This window comes from Micromys minutus (assembly GCF_963924665.1).
Source record: "Micromys minutus genome assembly, chromosome: 25".
NCBI lineage: Eukaryota > Metazoa > Chordata > Mammalia > Rodentia > Muridae > Micromys > Micromys minutus.
The window spans coordinates 9737334-9751293 of NC_137960.1; the positions used below are offsets into that span (position 1 = coordinate 9737334).

Sequence of the window (13960 nt, forward strand, 5' to 3'; positions counted from 1 at the left end):
CGCTTACCTGTGGCAAGACACTAACTCTCTCCCCTCCACACTTGCGTGCTAAGGGTAGCTAGGTCGGGAGGTCGATGGCTCAGTCAGGTGGCTCACAGTGGGCAAGAAGCTGGCTGCGTGTGGGAGCGCAGTGGCTGCAACCACTGGAGGCCACCCGGCATAACTGGAAGGGGCGCCAGCCGTGGCGGCAGCCTGCAGCGGGGTGGTGGGCGCATAGTGGTGGTGGTGGTGAACTGGGGGTGGCTTCTGCTTTTCTGCTCTCGGGACTCCATGGTGCGTCCATCGTTGGTCCTGGTAGGGTACACAGCCAGATCAGAACTTCAGCATCCTTTCCCTGGGCCTGGGCCCAAAGTGATAGGAAAGGCAACAGAATGTGTTGGGAGTCCTACCTGGGCTTAGAGCTCTCTGGGCCCCAGATGCATTCCCTGTCCCTCATGCAGCGGACTGGCAAACATTGCCTTCACCACAAACCTTTGACGTCCTTGTACGGGTTCTCCGAAGCAAACCCCTCCCCCAGCCACTGGCTCCATTTCAGCAGCCAAACCTACCTGGAGGGCAGCAGCGCGCGGCATTGTGGGCCCGGGTGGCAGGGCTTTGAGCATCATGTTCTGCATGAGGATCTGGTGCATCTGCGCGTTCTGCATCAGCATCATCTCCACCATGTCTAAAAGGAGAGTCGGGTACTTACTTGTTCGTACGTTAACCGCTCATTCCATTCCTTAAAAAGCAAACAAACAAACAAACAAAAAAAACGGGAGTGGCGCCTGAGATCGGGGATAGCATCCTGGCCAATGTGTCTGCTTTTATTAAAAGGGAAGATGAGAGATGAGAGATGAGGGAGAACAAGGGAGATCGCAGGGAATAGGAAGAAGCAGAGGAGACTTTCCCAGTATCCCAGGGAGGAGAGCCCTACCCAGCCCTGGATTTCCGGGTCTGGCCTCCAGTAAGCTGGTTTTAGGTCACCAGGGGGCTTTGTTGCTGTAGTTCCGGCCTGTTGAACACTCACCAACACAAGTACCTGACGACTTTCTGGTGTCTGACAGTGTAATGGACAAATGTCGTTTTTTCCCACATCAGCTAAACTCTGGAAACAGTGCTGGGACCCTTGTCAACCGCCCCCCAAAGCAACACACCCCCAGGGCTACCTTCTCAGTGAAACAACCAAGCCCAACCTATCAGAAGGACTCAAACTGAAGCACTGGGAACTGGTTGGCACAGGCCAGGCCCCAGGAGCCAGACGTTTGCTGCAACTCCATTTTGAGACAGAGTCAAGAGGACAAGTACCGTCCCAGTCAGAAGAAGACTCCAGGAGCTTCAGGCAAGGCTTCTCCCAGCAGCGGGAGTGGAGGTGCCCCAAAAGGGAGGGTTCGGCTGAGTCAAGCTTTTGGGCTTTCTGCTAATACCAGACAACTAGGTATGAGACCAAATGTGGTCACCCATTCTCCGCCGTCTCATTCACTTTGTCACTGGTTACTTTGTGAATGGGCCCTAGGTACAGTATATTATTAACCAGACTAAGATAGTCACAGAAAGACAGCAATCACATGACTCCAGTTACATACTCAAACGTGTCAAATTAAGAAAGCAAAAAAGGGGGGGGGGGTCCTGAAGAGATGGCTCAGTGGTTAAGAGCACTGACTGCTTTTCCAGAGGTCCTGAGTTCAAATCCCAGCAACCACATGGTGGCTCACAACCATCTGTAATGGGATCTGATGCCCTTTTCTGGTAGTGTCTGAGAACAGGTACAGTGTACTTATATATAATAAACAAATAAATCTTTTAAAAAAAGAAGGCAAAAAAAGTCATGGCTACAGGGACTGTGGTGGGGGGACTTTCAAGATATGCAGTATTTTAGAAGCTGTATGATCAGGTATTGAAAATACTTTGTAGGACCGGAAAGATGGTTCAGTGGTTAGCACTTTGCTGATCTTGCAGAGGAGCCCTGCTTTGGTTCCAGCACACACATGGCCATTCACAAACATCTGTAACTCCAGTTCCAGAGGATCTGATGCCCTCTTGTGTCCCCCCTGGGCACCAGGCATGATGAACATACATATATGCAAACAGCATGCTTACACATAAGAATAAAAAAATGAAATGTTTTTTTAATACTTTGTAGTACAACAGTGTCATTTAATTCACACCATTGAAATCTAACAAATAATCCGGGTGCCCCCTGTCTTGTTTTGAGACAGGATCTTTCTATGTAGCCCTGGCTGTCCTGGAACTTCTAGAGCTCAGCCTTGCTTCTGCCTCTCCAGGCCTGAGATCAAAGGTGTGTACTGCTCAGCCAAGCTATTGGTTTTGATGTTTTGCTTTTTTTTTTTTTTTCCTGAGATGAGACCTCACATAGCCCAGGTTGACCTTAAACTCACTATGTAGCCAAGGATGTCCCTGAACTTTTGAATCTCTTGCTTCTAGAACCCATGGACTGGGACTGCAGATGTATCACCACAGCTGGGTTATATAATGCTGGGGACAAAGTAATGGCTCCTACGAGGCTTCTGAATTCTGTTCTAGAACTTTAACTATTTGGGTTTGATTATGAAGGAATTATTATGGTTGTGAGCCACCATGTGGTTGCTGGGAATTGAACTGAGGACCTCTGGAAGAGCAGTCAGTGCTCTTAACCACTGAGCCATCTCTCCAGCCCTATTTGCTTTTTCATATACCCTCCATTTTCAGAGAGTGAATGGATTATTATTGAGTTTGTTATCACCATGGCGCCCTCTGCTGGCTGCTAAGAGCAATGCATGAACACAGCAGGCAAAACATTCAGACACAAATTCTTTTTGAAAATTGCTTAGGAAGCACTGCCCTGTTTGGACTTCTGTCTCTCCCTTTCTGTTTCTCTACTTTCTACCCTTGCCTCCTATTTCTCTTCTTCTCTGTCTTCTCTATCATCTCTGGGTGTGTCTTTCTGTTTCTCTGTATCTCTTTGTCTTGTCTATGATTAACTGTGTGTCTTTCTCTGTTTCTTTGCTTCTCTGTCTTCTCTATCATCTCTGAGTGTGTCTTTCTCTTTCTCTCTGTTTCTTTGTATCTCTCTGTCTCTCCCATTCTCCTTTACACTGGTGTGTGTCCCTCCTCTCTCCACCCCCACCCTCAGGTTCTCTCACACCCTGGAGAAAGGACACACACTGTGGACACTTGCTGTTGCACGAGGGCACACCATCTGAACCCCTAAATACTGCTTATGTAAGGCAGTCATTTGCCTTTTGCTATGATTAATGTAAAATGGCAGGATATAGTAGGGTCACCAGGGAGTAAACCCTCTGGGCATATCTGAGGGAGTTTCTGGACTGTCTTAACTGACATGGAAGGCTCACCCCAGATGTGGGTGCCACCATGCCAAGGGAGGGTCCTGCTTCCTGTGGAGGACAGATACGATGTGGCCACCTCACACTCTCCCACAGTACATTCCTCATCATGATGGAGTGTCCATTGGAACTATGAGCTGAAGCTGATGCCCTGCACTCCTCAGGGTACTTCCTGTCAGGCACTGTGTCGCAGTGGCAGTGAGGTAAAGAGAGAAAAAGCCATTGCTTAGGAAATGTCGGATCCTAAGCCCCTGAAAGGACAGTGTGGGCTGAGCTGTCCCAGTTTAACCCAGGATGCTAAACAACTCAGCACTGCTCAGAAACCTAGTAAAGTGCATTTCTGTTTGCCAGGAAAACCTATTGGTTATCTGCTCCTACAATCCCAGTCTCCGGAAAGGGTATCAAGTTCTGTTAACTCCAAAAAATAAAAAATAATAAAAAAAAGAAATAAAAACCCTCCAACAGATTAAAGCTCCGAGGTAGCAGGAAGCAACCAACTCACAAGTCTCAGGAAGTCTTTGGAACCTACTAACAGATAAATAAAGTCTTTCCTTCCCTAGAGTCACACAAGCAGTAAAGGCTGCTGAGGGGTTCAGAGCAGCCAAGCTACACAGAAGAGACTCTGACTTGTTGATTTGCAGAGAGCTCTGTGGTTCCAGCTTAATGAGTCAGTACCCTCCTTGGGGTGGGACTTGATCCGGGAGCCTTTTGGTTGTCCTGGCTTCTCTAAGAAGCCTCAGTAAACTTATTGGTTCACTAAGCTTGACCTTTGGTGGTACTGTTACTTCTGTCTGTTACTGGTTCTCTAGGGTGGAGAGATGTTTACATTGTATATCACTGGGAAAATGCCTAATGTTATGGTTTGAATATTCTTGGCCCAGGGAGTGGCACTATGAGAAGGTGTGGTTCTTTTGGAGTAGGTGTGTCACTGTGGGCGTGGGCTTTAAGATCCTCATCCTAGCTGCCTGGAATCCAGTCTTCTAGCAGCCTTTAGATAAAGATGTAGAATTCTCAGCTCCTCCTGCACCATGCCTGCCTGGATGCTGCCATGCTCCCACCTTGTCGATCATGGACTGAAACTCTGAACCTGTAAGCCAGCCCCAATTAAATGTTGTCCTTTATAAGACTTGTCTTGGTCATAGTATCTGTTCACAGCAGTAAAACCCTAACTACTAACACCACCGACTTGGGAAAATGTTCTCACTGGGAAAACACCTACTTAGACAATATTTTCCTTTGCATTTGAACACGTTTTGTTTTTAGAAATAAAAATTTTGGGGTTCTTAAAGAAAATATTTTCTTTTTCAGTATTAATTTCGCAAAAAAAAAAAAAAAACCCACAAAACCCAAAAGCACTATCAATATGGAACGCATACACACCTTCCTTAATGCTTCCTGATCTTTGAGTGGGAAAGGCCTGAGGAGGTGGAATCTGTGCAATCAGCGGCTGCTGGGGTAGCTGCTGTATGATGGTTGCAGGAGGCTGGGGGACCTAAAAAACGATGGTTAGCTATCTAGATTCAAGGCCTTTGCAACTATCCCTCACCCACCCACTTGCTCACTTGACCAACCATCCATCCATCTGTCTGTCTACCCAGTCATTTATCCATCCATACATCCCATCCGTCTCCCTGTCTGTCTACCCATCTTCCCATCCCTCCACCTAGTACCCATCCGAAGAGATATTTAATGGTTAACACTGTAAGTGAGCATAGACAGCTGGATAGGGAAATGTTTGCATCCGGTTATCATTAGGACATGGTTTGATTGTTTCTGAGATGGGGTTTCCCTGTGTGGCTCTAACTGGCCTTGAGCTTGTGGCAGTTCTTCTGCCTCTGATTCTGGAGTATGGGATGTGGTTACATAGTACCATGTCCAGCAAGTGCGTGGTATTTTTAATGTCTCTCATATTGCCTTCCTTCAGGAGGGTGGTAAATGCCTGGTGAATTTTGCTTTAATAGATTTACTATTACATGTCCAGTCCTCTAACTGCAATGCATCTTTACAGACATATAGTGGGACTTCATGGTGGTGGGAGTCTAGGGGTAGATGCCTGCTTTTGGAAGTCAGGTGTTCACAGTTCTTTCCAGTGACTTGGCTGCTGTAGACCGTTAGCAGCTTTGCTAATGACTACAGCTCTATCATATATGGCAGGCCCTTGTTGTTTCTTTCTATTCAGAGTCAGTGGCCTGGACCAGACCTGGGAGCTTTCTCTATAGAGTACAGGAAGTGAATTGTTTGGGCTCATGGGACACACACGGGCTCGGCTGAACATCTGCTCTACTGTTAAAAACAACAACAGGCACCAACATGTGTCCCTATAAGTATCTATTTCATGAAAATCAAGATGTGCATCCTCCTGTATTACAAGGTATTAGTCCTCTACTTTTTCAGCAAACATTTAAGAACGTGAAACCGGCCTCCAGGTATTGTGGTGCGTGCTTCTAATCTCAGTCCTTGGGAAGCAAGGGGCAGGAGGCTCTCTGTGAATTCGAGGTCAGCATGGTCTATATAGTGCATTCTAGGTCAGCTAGGGCTACACAGTGAGACCAGCCAGATTTGAAAATCACACAGTGGGGCTGGAGAGATGGCTCCGTGGTTAAGAGCACTGGCTGTTCTTCCAGAGGACCTGGGTTCAGTTCCCAGTGCCCACATGGCAGCTCACAAAAGTCTGTAACTCCAGTTCCAGGGGATCTGAAACCCTCACACAGACAGACGTGCAGGCAAAGCACCAATGTACAAATAATATTAATAATAATTACAATGGTCCTGACAATAGGAGGAACAGAGGCTGGAGTACCCGGAACTTGGGTATAGAAAGCTCACCAGCAGAAGGAATCCTGTGGGATCCATTTCCTCTGCTACTTCTACATCCCCTGCCCAAAGGACACATGATTTCCAGATCCCCCTGTGCCTATACCCCTCAAGTTCCTGTGTCACCTCACACTAAGCCCCAAAGACCTCACCTGGGCCTCCTCCCTCCTCTGCTTTAGAACATTTTTCTTAAACCAGTGAGGTGGCTTAGCAAATAAAAGTATTTGCCAGGAGGCCCAGCAGCCTGATCCCCAGAACACATCTAACAGGGGAAAGATGGCAGCCACTCCACAGTATGGTTCTCTGACTTCCATGTATGCACTGTGGTGTGCATCAGGCCCACAAACACCTCTTATGCCCTGCGCTGGTTTGACTACATTTGACTCAAGGGAAATGGTACTCTCAGGAGGTGTGGCCTTGGAGGAAGTGTGTCACCGTGTGGGCGAGCTTTGAGGTCTCCATGTGCTCAGTCTCCACCCTGTGTGGAAGAGACCCTTCTATCTGCCTGGAAGCCAATATTTTTCTTCCTGCCTTTGGATCAAGATGTAGAACTTCTGGCTCCTTGAGCCCCACGTCCGCCTGGATCCTGCCATGACAATAATGAACTGGAAGCCCCAGTTAAACGTTGTCCTTATAAGAGTTGCCTTGGGGGCTGGAGAGATGGCTCAGCGGTTAAGAACACTGACTGCTCTTCCAGAGGTCCTGAGTTCAATTCCCAGCAACCACATGGTGGCTCACAACCATCTGTAATGGGATCTGGTGTGTCTGAAGACAGCTACAGTGTACTTATATACATAAAATAAATAAATACAATCTTAAAAATAAAAAGAGTTGCCTTGGTCATGGTGTCTGTTCACAGCAATGGAAACCATAAGACATGTGTACACTAACAATACATACAATGTAACATGTGTATATGGTTTGCTCAAGAAGTCTGTTGCCTTCTGTTGCTTGTGATTAAGGAGGCTGTGTGTGTGTAGGCCATACCAGGTAAAGTTCTCAGAATGGTACCCTTTGCTGTTGCAACTCTGTCCCTATATCAGGGTCTTACTCATCCCTGATCACTGTGAAGTACTGAAGGGCAGTGCTTCTCTGAATCCAAGGACCAGTGGTGCTAAACTCCCCTAATTCTTCCAATGTAGCTGTTAGGCTGGTCTACTAGGAAGCGAGTCTGTCCTGAGAGTTGACCATCCCCAACCCAGTCCTCCATGTATTAACTCCAGAGGATCCAAGGTGTCACGGACAGCAAATGAAGCTGCTATTTTCTGTTAGCAGAGTGAGCCTCTCCAGAGCACCGGCATCCTGCTGGCGACCCCTGGGAAAGAGAGAGTCTTTGGCTTCCCTGGAAGGTAGGAGGGGAGAGAGATGCCTCTGGTCTCCATGATCGGATGGCCTGTCAGCAACATTGTGCTGTTCTTCATTGCTGTGAATTTTCCTACCCCACCACAAGTTGCCATTACCCAAGAGTCTCCCCTACCGGGTGTTGGATGATCCTTGGTGGCTCTGGGGCTTGGGGCAAAGATGGGGAGGCAGCAGGGAAGACATCTATGGGAGGCACCTCTGGGTTCGGGGTTGGCACCGCGGCTCTTCCATGTGTCCTCCAGGCATGGGCTGGGGACTCTTCATCCATCAGCTGCTGCTCCGAAAAGGGTGAGAGCCATCAGCACGGGGCTCTGGTTCAACCTGTGGACCTCACTGTGTGAACAGACCCTCACCAGCACGGTTTTCCCATGCCTCACCCCTGCCGGGGAATATGGCACCCAAATGTTCAGTGTGGAGTCCCTGGGACTAAGGATCTCTTTGTCTTTCTTTCCAATGTGACCATATTCAATAAACTGCCCTGTTCTGCTTTCAACTGTTTGACTTGACTTTTAATTGGCTTATTGCAAATGGGTGGCTAGACTGGACTTGGGGCACAGGTTGTGACCCCAAGTTCAATAGTGCCCCTTGGTAAACACTCGGAAATTCTCTTCTCTAAACACTTTCCAGTTACTTGTTGGGTGCTTGGTTGTCCTTATTGTTTCCAAGACAACTATCTAATGGTTCTTCATGCATTTCAGCATCTGCCTCACTGAAGAAAGAGCAAACCTCCTGTCCCATGTAAGTGTTGGGATAACACCCATGTAGATGTTTCTAGGCAGGGCCATTTATTGCTGGTGGTCAGTTTAGCCTGGGTGATTCTTCCTGTGGGCATGGGCTTTGACTCATCATCGTCTTCTCTGTTTCCGGCTACCTAAGCCGTCTCTAAGCTTACATACTGCCTCTACCTGATGTTTTACGTTGTCTAATTTGCTCAGGGAAGTGATGGGGTTGGAGTATTCACCTCTTAAATGCTCACAGTTCAGTTACCCATCCTCAGTTGGCAAACATTAGCTAGCTGACCCCGTGAATACAGAGTGCTGCCCTGTGTGTTAGCCCATGGGGAGTTAAGCCCGTGTTTGGCAGAAGGTGCGGGCCTACCCAGAGCCTCTGTAGAAGGTCCTTCCTTCTCCTCAAAGCACTCTGCAGGGCACTGTCTGGCTTTTCCTGCTGTCCTGCATAAAGAAGGCACACATCAATGAGGTATATGAATATCTCTGGAGTCTCCGGCAGGGTGCCCCAACTTCCCTGGACCCTAGGGTTCAGAGTAGCCTGGAGCCTTTGAGCTTCTGAGCTCAGGACTCTCCTAAACATCTATCCTAAAGAAGGAGGGGTCAGGGTTGAGGCAGGAGAGCAGGGGCTATGGGAGAGAGGGAGAGACTTGGTTAGATCAGCCTAGCGGCTTTCCTTGGTCCTGTTAGTTATTGGAAGTCAGTAGAACAGCTCACCCTTGATGCTGCAGCACTTCTTTACTGAGGGGTCCTCCAGAGGCCCGGCCATACCTCCCTAGCCCTGGCTCCTCCAGAGGCCCGGCCATACCTCCCTAGCCCTGGCTCCTCCAGAGGCCCGGCCATACCTCCCTAGCCCTGGCTCCTCCAGAGGCCCGCCCATACCTCCAGAGCCCTGGTTCCAGTGCCTGGCCAGAGAAGGACAGGCTTGCTTACCAGGTGGAAGGAGAGGGTCTTACTCCAGAGAAATCTCTGGAAGGGGTCTGCTTGCCCTGACATCCTGTTGGAGCTGGGATTTTGATGATGCCTGGGCAGGCGTCTCTGGAAGCTTTACTTGGGATACCCTTGGGCACCTATGTGACCATTGGGTGCTGTGTAGGTCCCCTGGGTCCTGTGGCCATTTTCAATCTAGTTTTGAGGCACCCAGGTTTGGCCAGCTGCCCTCAGGGTTGCCAGAGTTACCCATAGCCGTGGATGCTCCATGTTCTAAAGAACAAGACACAGCCCTCTGGCCTCAGGTCCTCACTCGGATGTCACTGTGAACCTAGATTCTGGTCCCAGGTACTGAGGAGGATAAGATTGAGCTCCTGTCTACCCTTGCCACCAGAGCAAATGTGAGTCTGAATTAACAGGTGCAGTTTCTGCACTGAACAACCCGAGGTAGGTCACCTGACCTCACTGTCTATAAGATACAGCCCCTCTAGGAGTCTGCTGCCTAACGGTGCAGCGCAGGTGTGTGTGCGTGCATGCATGTGTGCATGGGTATGTGTGTGTGTGTGTGTGTGTGTGTGTGTGCCTGTGTGGTGGTGTTTTACAGGTGAGAACAAATCCAGGGCCTGCTCTGCCTGCCCCTCTTCCTGTCCGTTCTCCTCCCCGGATGAGCCCAAGCAGCTTTCGGCTCTTACCTGCTCTGCCCATGCTCTCTCGTTCCTGCTCCAGCATCTAAGAGGGAGAAGCTGTGTTGGTGACTTGACTCCAGGCTGGAGAGAGGAGTTCCCGCTTCCCATCTGCCTACATAGCTGATATGCCAAAAGCCCTGGGAGTGGTCAGCACCCAAAAGGAAGTATGGAAGGCAAGAAGCACTTGGAAAGTGAGTAGATGGGGGACAAGGGTCCCCTTTCTCTTAAGGATACTCTGACAATGTTCTCAAACATAATGCACTCTCCCCATCCAAAGCCCAAAGGGGATGATGATACCCCAGGGATACCCAAGGGGATGCTCCGCCAAGACACAAGTAGGGCATCCTAATGCACAACACGAAGTATCCTGATGGGTCTCAAGGTGTTTCCCTACCGGAGCCCAGCGGGCACATGGTGATGGGAACCGAGACAGAGGATCTGATGATGCGCAAGAGGGCTTTTATGGGTCCCAAGGGTTACCCTGAAGGCCCTGAGAGAGATGCTCGAGGCAGATTACTGAGTAACTACCCTGGCAGAGACGACCCTCAGGGCCTATCCAGGGCCACTGAGCCCTGATCTGGGGATTCCATTGTTGGTGATAGAGAGCAACCCAAAGAGGAGAGATGGAGCCAGAGCACACAGAGGGGTTGCCATGGAACTGTGCTTTAGTTGTGTGCACAGGAAGGTATGCTGGTCATGGGTCACTCCAAATTTCATACATGGCTGCAAAGGCAGAGAAGGCTGGGCACGACCAGCTTTTTCTCTGAGGAAGTTGGGCACAGTTTCCACAGTAAGGAGTCTCCCTTTAAACACTGGAGCCTGAAGGTGCAGGAGCTCTGGAGGGCTGTGCCCTAGAAGTCCACTTGCTGGTAGGTACAGCCTGCCTCCTGACTTTGGGAACCGCTCGAACCCAATGGGTTCTGCACAGCACAGGAAAAGCAAACAAGAAGCCATAGCTGTTCCTTGGGAAGCCAGACGCAGGGAAAATGTCTGCTCTGGAAGTGGGGTCTTCTGGCAGCTTGCAGAGGTCGGAGATTTGAGTGAAACTACCGGATAACCACGGTAGTGAGGAGGCTCCGTCTTACCTGTTCCAGGAGCCGTAGCCTCAGTCGGGTCATCTGATCCGCCACTGAGGAGTCCAACGTCATGGTGACTGAAATAAGGGGCCCGGAGAGAAGCAGGAGGTTGGAGTCCTCACTGTGCTTTGGCCCTTAGTTATGCGCAGCAAAGAGCTCCCTCAGGGCTCATGGTGCCTCAAGACAAGATGGGAGATTGCATGGTCCCTCCCTGTGTGGAGTCTGTGACAGTTGCTAGCCTGTGAGGAAGGGAGGTCCTGGGTTGCCAGGATACTTCTGAGAGTCCTTCCTCAGCTTTGTGTCCCCAAATTGGTTACCTGGAAACACTGACTCACAGGTGTTGCCAGGCACAGACCAGTGAGGCGGTAAAAGGCCAGAGAGGCATACTTCACATTCCTCCAGATGTGGCTTACCCAGGGACTCATGGAAGACTTCCCATGGCCCTAGACCCACACCACACCACTCCGCTCACTTGCTGCTGCCTCCGGGACACTCTTGCCCTTCCTGGGAACCCTCAAAGTAAAAAGGCAGCAAGGCTGGATATCCAGGAGGGTCGTGAGACAGGAGCTTCCTGAGGGTTTCAGGAGACCTTGTGGCAGAGGCTTCAGAGAGAGCAGGGGTCAAGGGCAGCCCCTGAGGGGACCCTGGGCCAGAGGATGCACTGGCATAGAGAACACAGACAAAAAGGGGGTCATATATGGGGGTTGATGTTCTAAACCAGATGGGATGTAAGGACCTAAGAAACAACCAGGGTAGGCTCAGGGGAGGTAGCCCCAGAACCTAGTTAACCCTAGAAACTGCTTCAAACTGAACAGAGTTAGAGGGACATATGTTGGGATTCTGTAAACCCCACCCCTCAGTTACCTAGCAACAGCCAGGTATACTCCACCCCTCAATTACCCAGCAGTAGCCAGGTATGCTCCGCCCCAGTGACCTGACACTATAAAAGGAGCTGCTTGACCCCTCCTCTCTCTCTTGTTCTTGTGCTCTTGCAGCCTTGCTCTCCCACTCCTACCCCTCCTCTTCCCTTTCCCTTCCCCCCCTCTCTCCCACGTGCTCATGGCTGGCCTCTACTCCTCTACTTCCCCCCCTCTCTGCCTCTACCACCCTCTTAACTCTCCCATGACCTGAATAAACTCTATTCTGTACTATACCGTTGTGTGGCTGGTCCCTCAGGGGGAAGGGCTTCCCAACATGGGCCCCTCAGAGGCATCACACTTGTCCCCAGGCCTCGCCGCACCTCCATGGGCCATATCCCCCCCACTCTCTTCATCCTTCCCCTAACAACATATATAGACAAGGAAAGCAAAAGTAGACTCCCTGAGATAGTGTCTCCTTGTTCCCAGAAGGCATTGCTTGGGGAGATAGCAAAACATGGGAATATGTATCTAAACAGGGCCGATAAGGTAAGAGGACACTGCCCAGTTGGAACATCGATGATGTTTTCTCTCGGTTTGACTGGGCTCTGGGCTTCCTGGGAATTAGTGTTTTTCTTATCACATGGTATTGGAGATACCAACAAAATCTACCCCTGCCATGCTGGCCCTGGCTCCCTGGCCTAGAAGCAGCTAACCGGCTTCTCTGTTGTGCAACCCCCGTCCTTGCTCCATACTGTCCTCTTTGGTAGGCAGTTGCTAGGCACAGTAAATGTTTACAGGGTAGGCAGCCATGTCCACTGTGAGAGTATCCGTGACAGCTTCTAGTGCTAAAAATAAATTGAAATAAGACCCAAGAACCACCACACTTGCAGAGTTTCTCTCGAGTTTCTATGCCAAGGACTTTATGAGGATGTTGGCACAGGCGAGCTGTAAAAATTTGAAATACATAAAACCTGAAATTCAGGTATGAATCTAGGCTCTGGTTGTTCTTGGGAAGTCTGATCTTGCTCTTTCTCTGGCCCCTTCATCTAATGAGCCCAACTCTGTCATTCCTTCGCACAAAACACCCACTTCTGAAGTCTCCACTCGCCAAAGAGGACCTTGATCTGGCTCAGGGAGGACTGCTTCTTTGTGGCATCCAAAACCTCCTGAGGCTTTTGTTTGTGTTGTAGTCACTTAGCTGCATGGCTTATCCTGAGGCTACCTGACAAGGCCTTTGATAAAGTGTTACTCCTGTGAGGGAAGGAAGAAGTTGGTATTGCTTGGCTCTGAGAGGGAGCTAAGCCCAGCATATACCTGCCTCTGTCGTGGACAGCAATAAGCCATGTTCAGCTGGATGTGTGGGGGTGGGCAGACAGAACAAAGAGCACCCAGAGCTCACTGTGGAGAAGGCATGAGTGCTTTCAGTTAGTGGGGTTTATCTGAAGGAAGATTAGAAGAAAATGCCCAGGCCTGTCTGACTTTCTCCAAGTCATCTCCTAGCTACAGACTTATAGGGAGGGGCTGTGCTAAACCTACTGGCTTCATCAGACAGAGCTGCAGCATGGTTGAGTTTTGTGTTTACTCGTCTCCACACAGGGAAACCCTCAGAGATACTGAAATAGCTTAAGAACAGTTAGGTTGTCCTGACCCCACGTCTCCTTCCCTTAGGAACTACACTTGCCAAGAAACCGCTGGCTTCTCATTTCTCTTGATAAAGTGTTCCCAACACCAAAAGGACTCTCCTTCCCTGCTGAGAAAGGGTCCTGATACCTAAGAACAGCCTGGAGGTGGGGCCTCCTATGAAGTAGCAAAGGTTACTTATAAAGACCCGCTCTGCTGCGGCAGGTGTGATGTGGCTAAAGACCTTAAAAAAAAGGAACTGTATCTTCCATTGTTTCTCTCCCAGAGTCTTCCCAGGCACAAGCCTGCTCTTGGCCAGCCAGTCAGAGAATTCATCTTCTCAAATGACTTTGAAACTTCCTCTTGTGGATAATTTCAGCACAACTCCTGTTTCCCATTTGTTCCCACCTGTGCTAGTTACAGCCTCTAACTGTGTGAGGCTTGTCTGAGTGTGTGTGTGTGTGTGTGTTTTAAGGGGGTATGCTTACAGTGGGAGGAAGCATGTAAGTGGGACAACCTGTAAGTTAGAGTAGTGGTGGGTAGGAGGGTCTGGGTTTTGTGGGC

General features: G+C 49.6%; 1 protein-coding gene across 1 annotated transcript; it reads right to left on the bottom strand.

Annotated features, from left to right (window-relative positions):
- Positions 1 to 48: 48 nt before the first annotated feature.
- LOC308436777 (uncharacterized protein C21orf58) lies at positions 49 to 10988 on the bottom strand (the record flags this gene model as incomplete). Its single annotated transcript, XM_080937745.1, has 7 exons — positions 49 to 291; positions 549 to 664; positions 4701 to 4812; positions 7612 to 7770; positions 8595 to 8668; positions 9847 to 9883; positions 10926 to 10988. The coding sequence occupies 7 exons, from the start codon at positions 10986 to 10988 to the stop codon at positions 49 to 51; spliced, it is 804 nt and encodes a 267-aa protein (XP_080793871.1).
- Positions 10989 to 13960: the final 2972 nt, after the last annotated feature.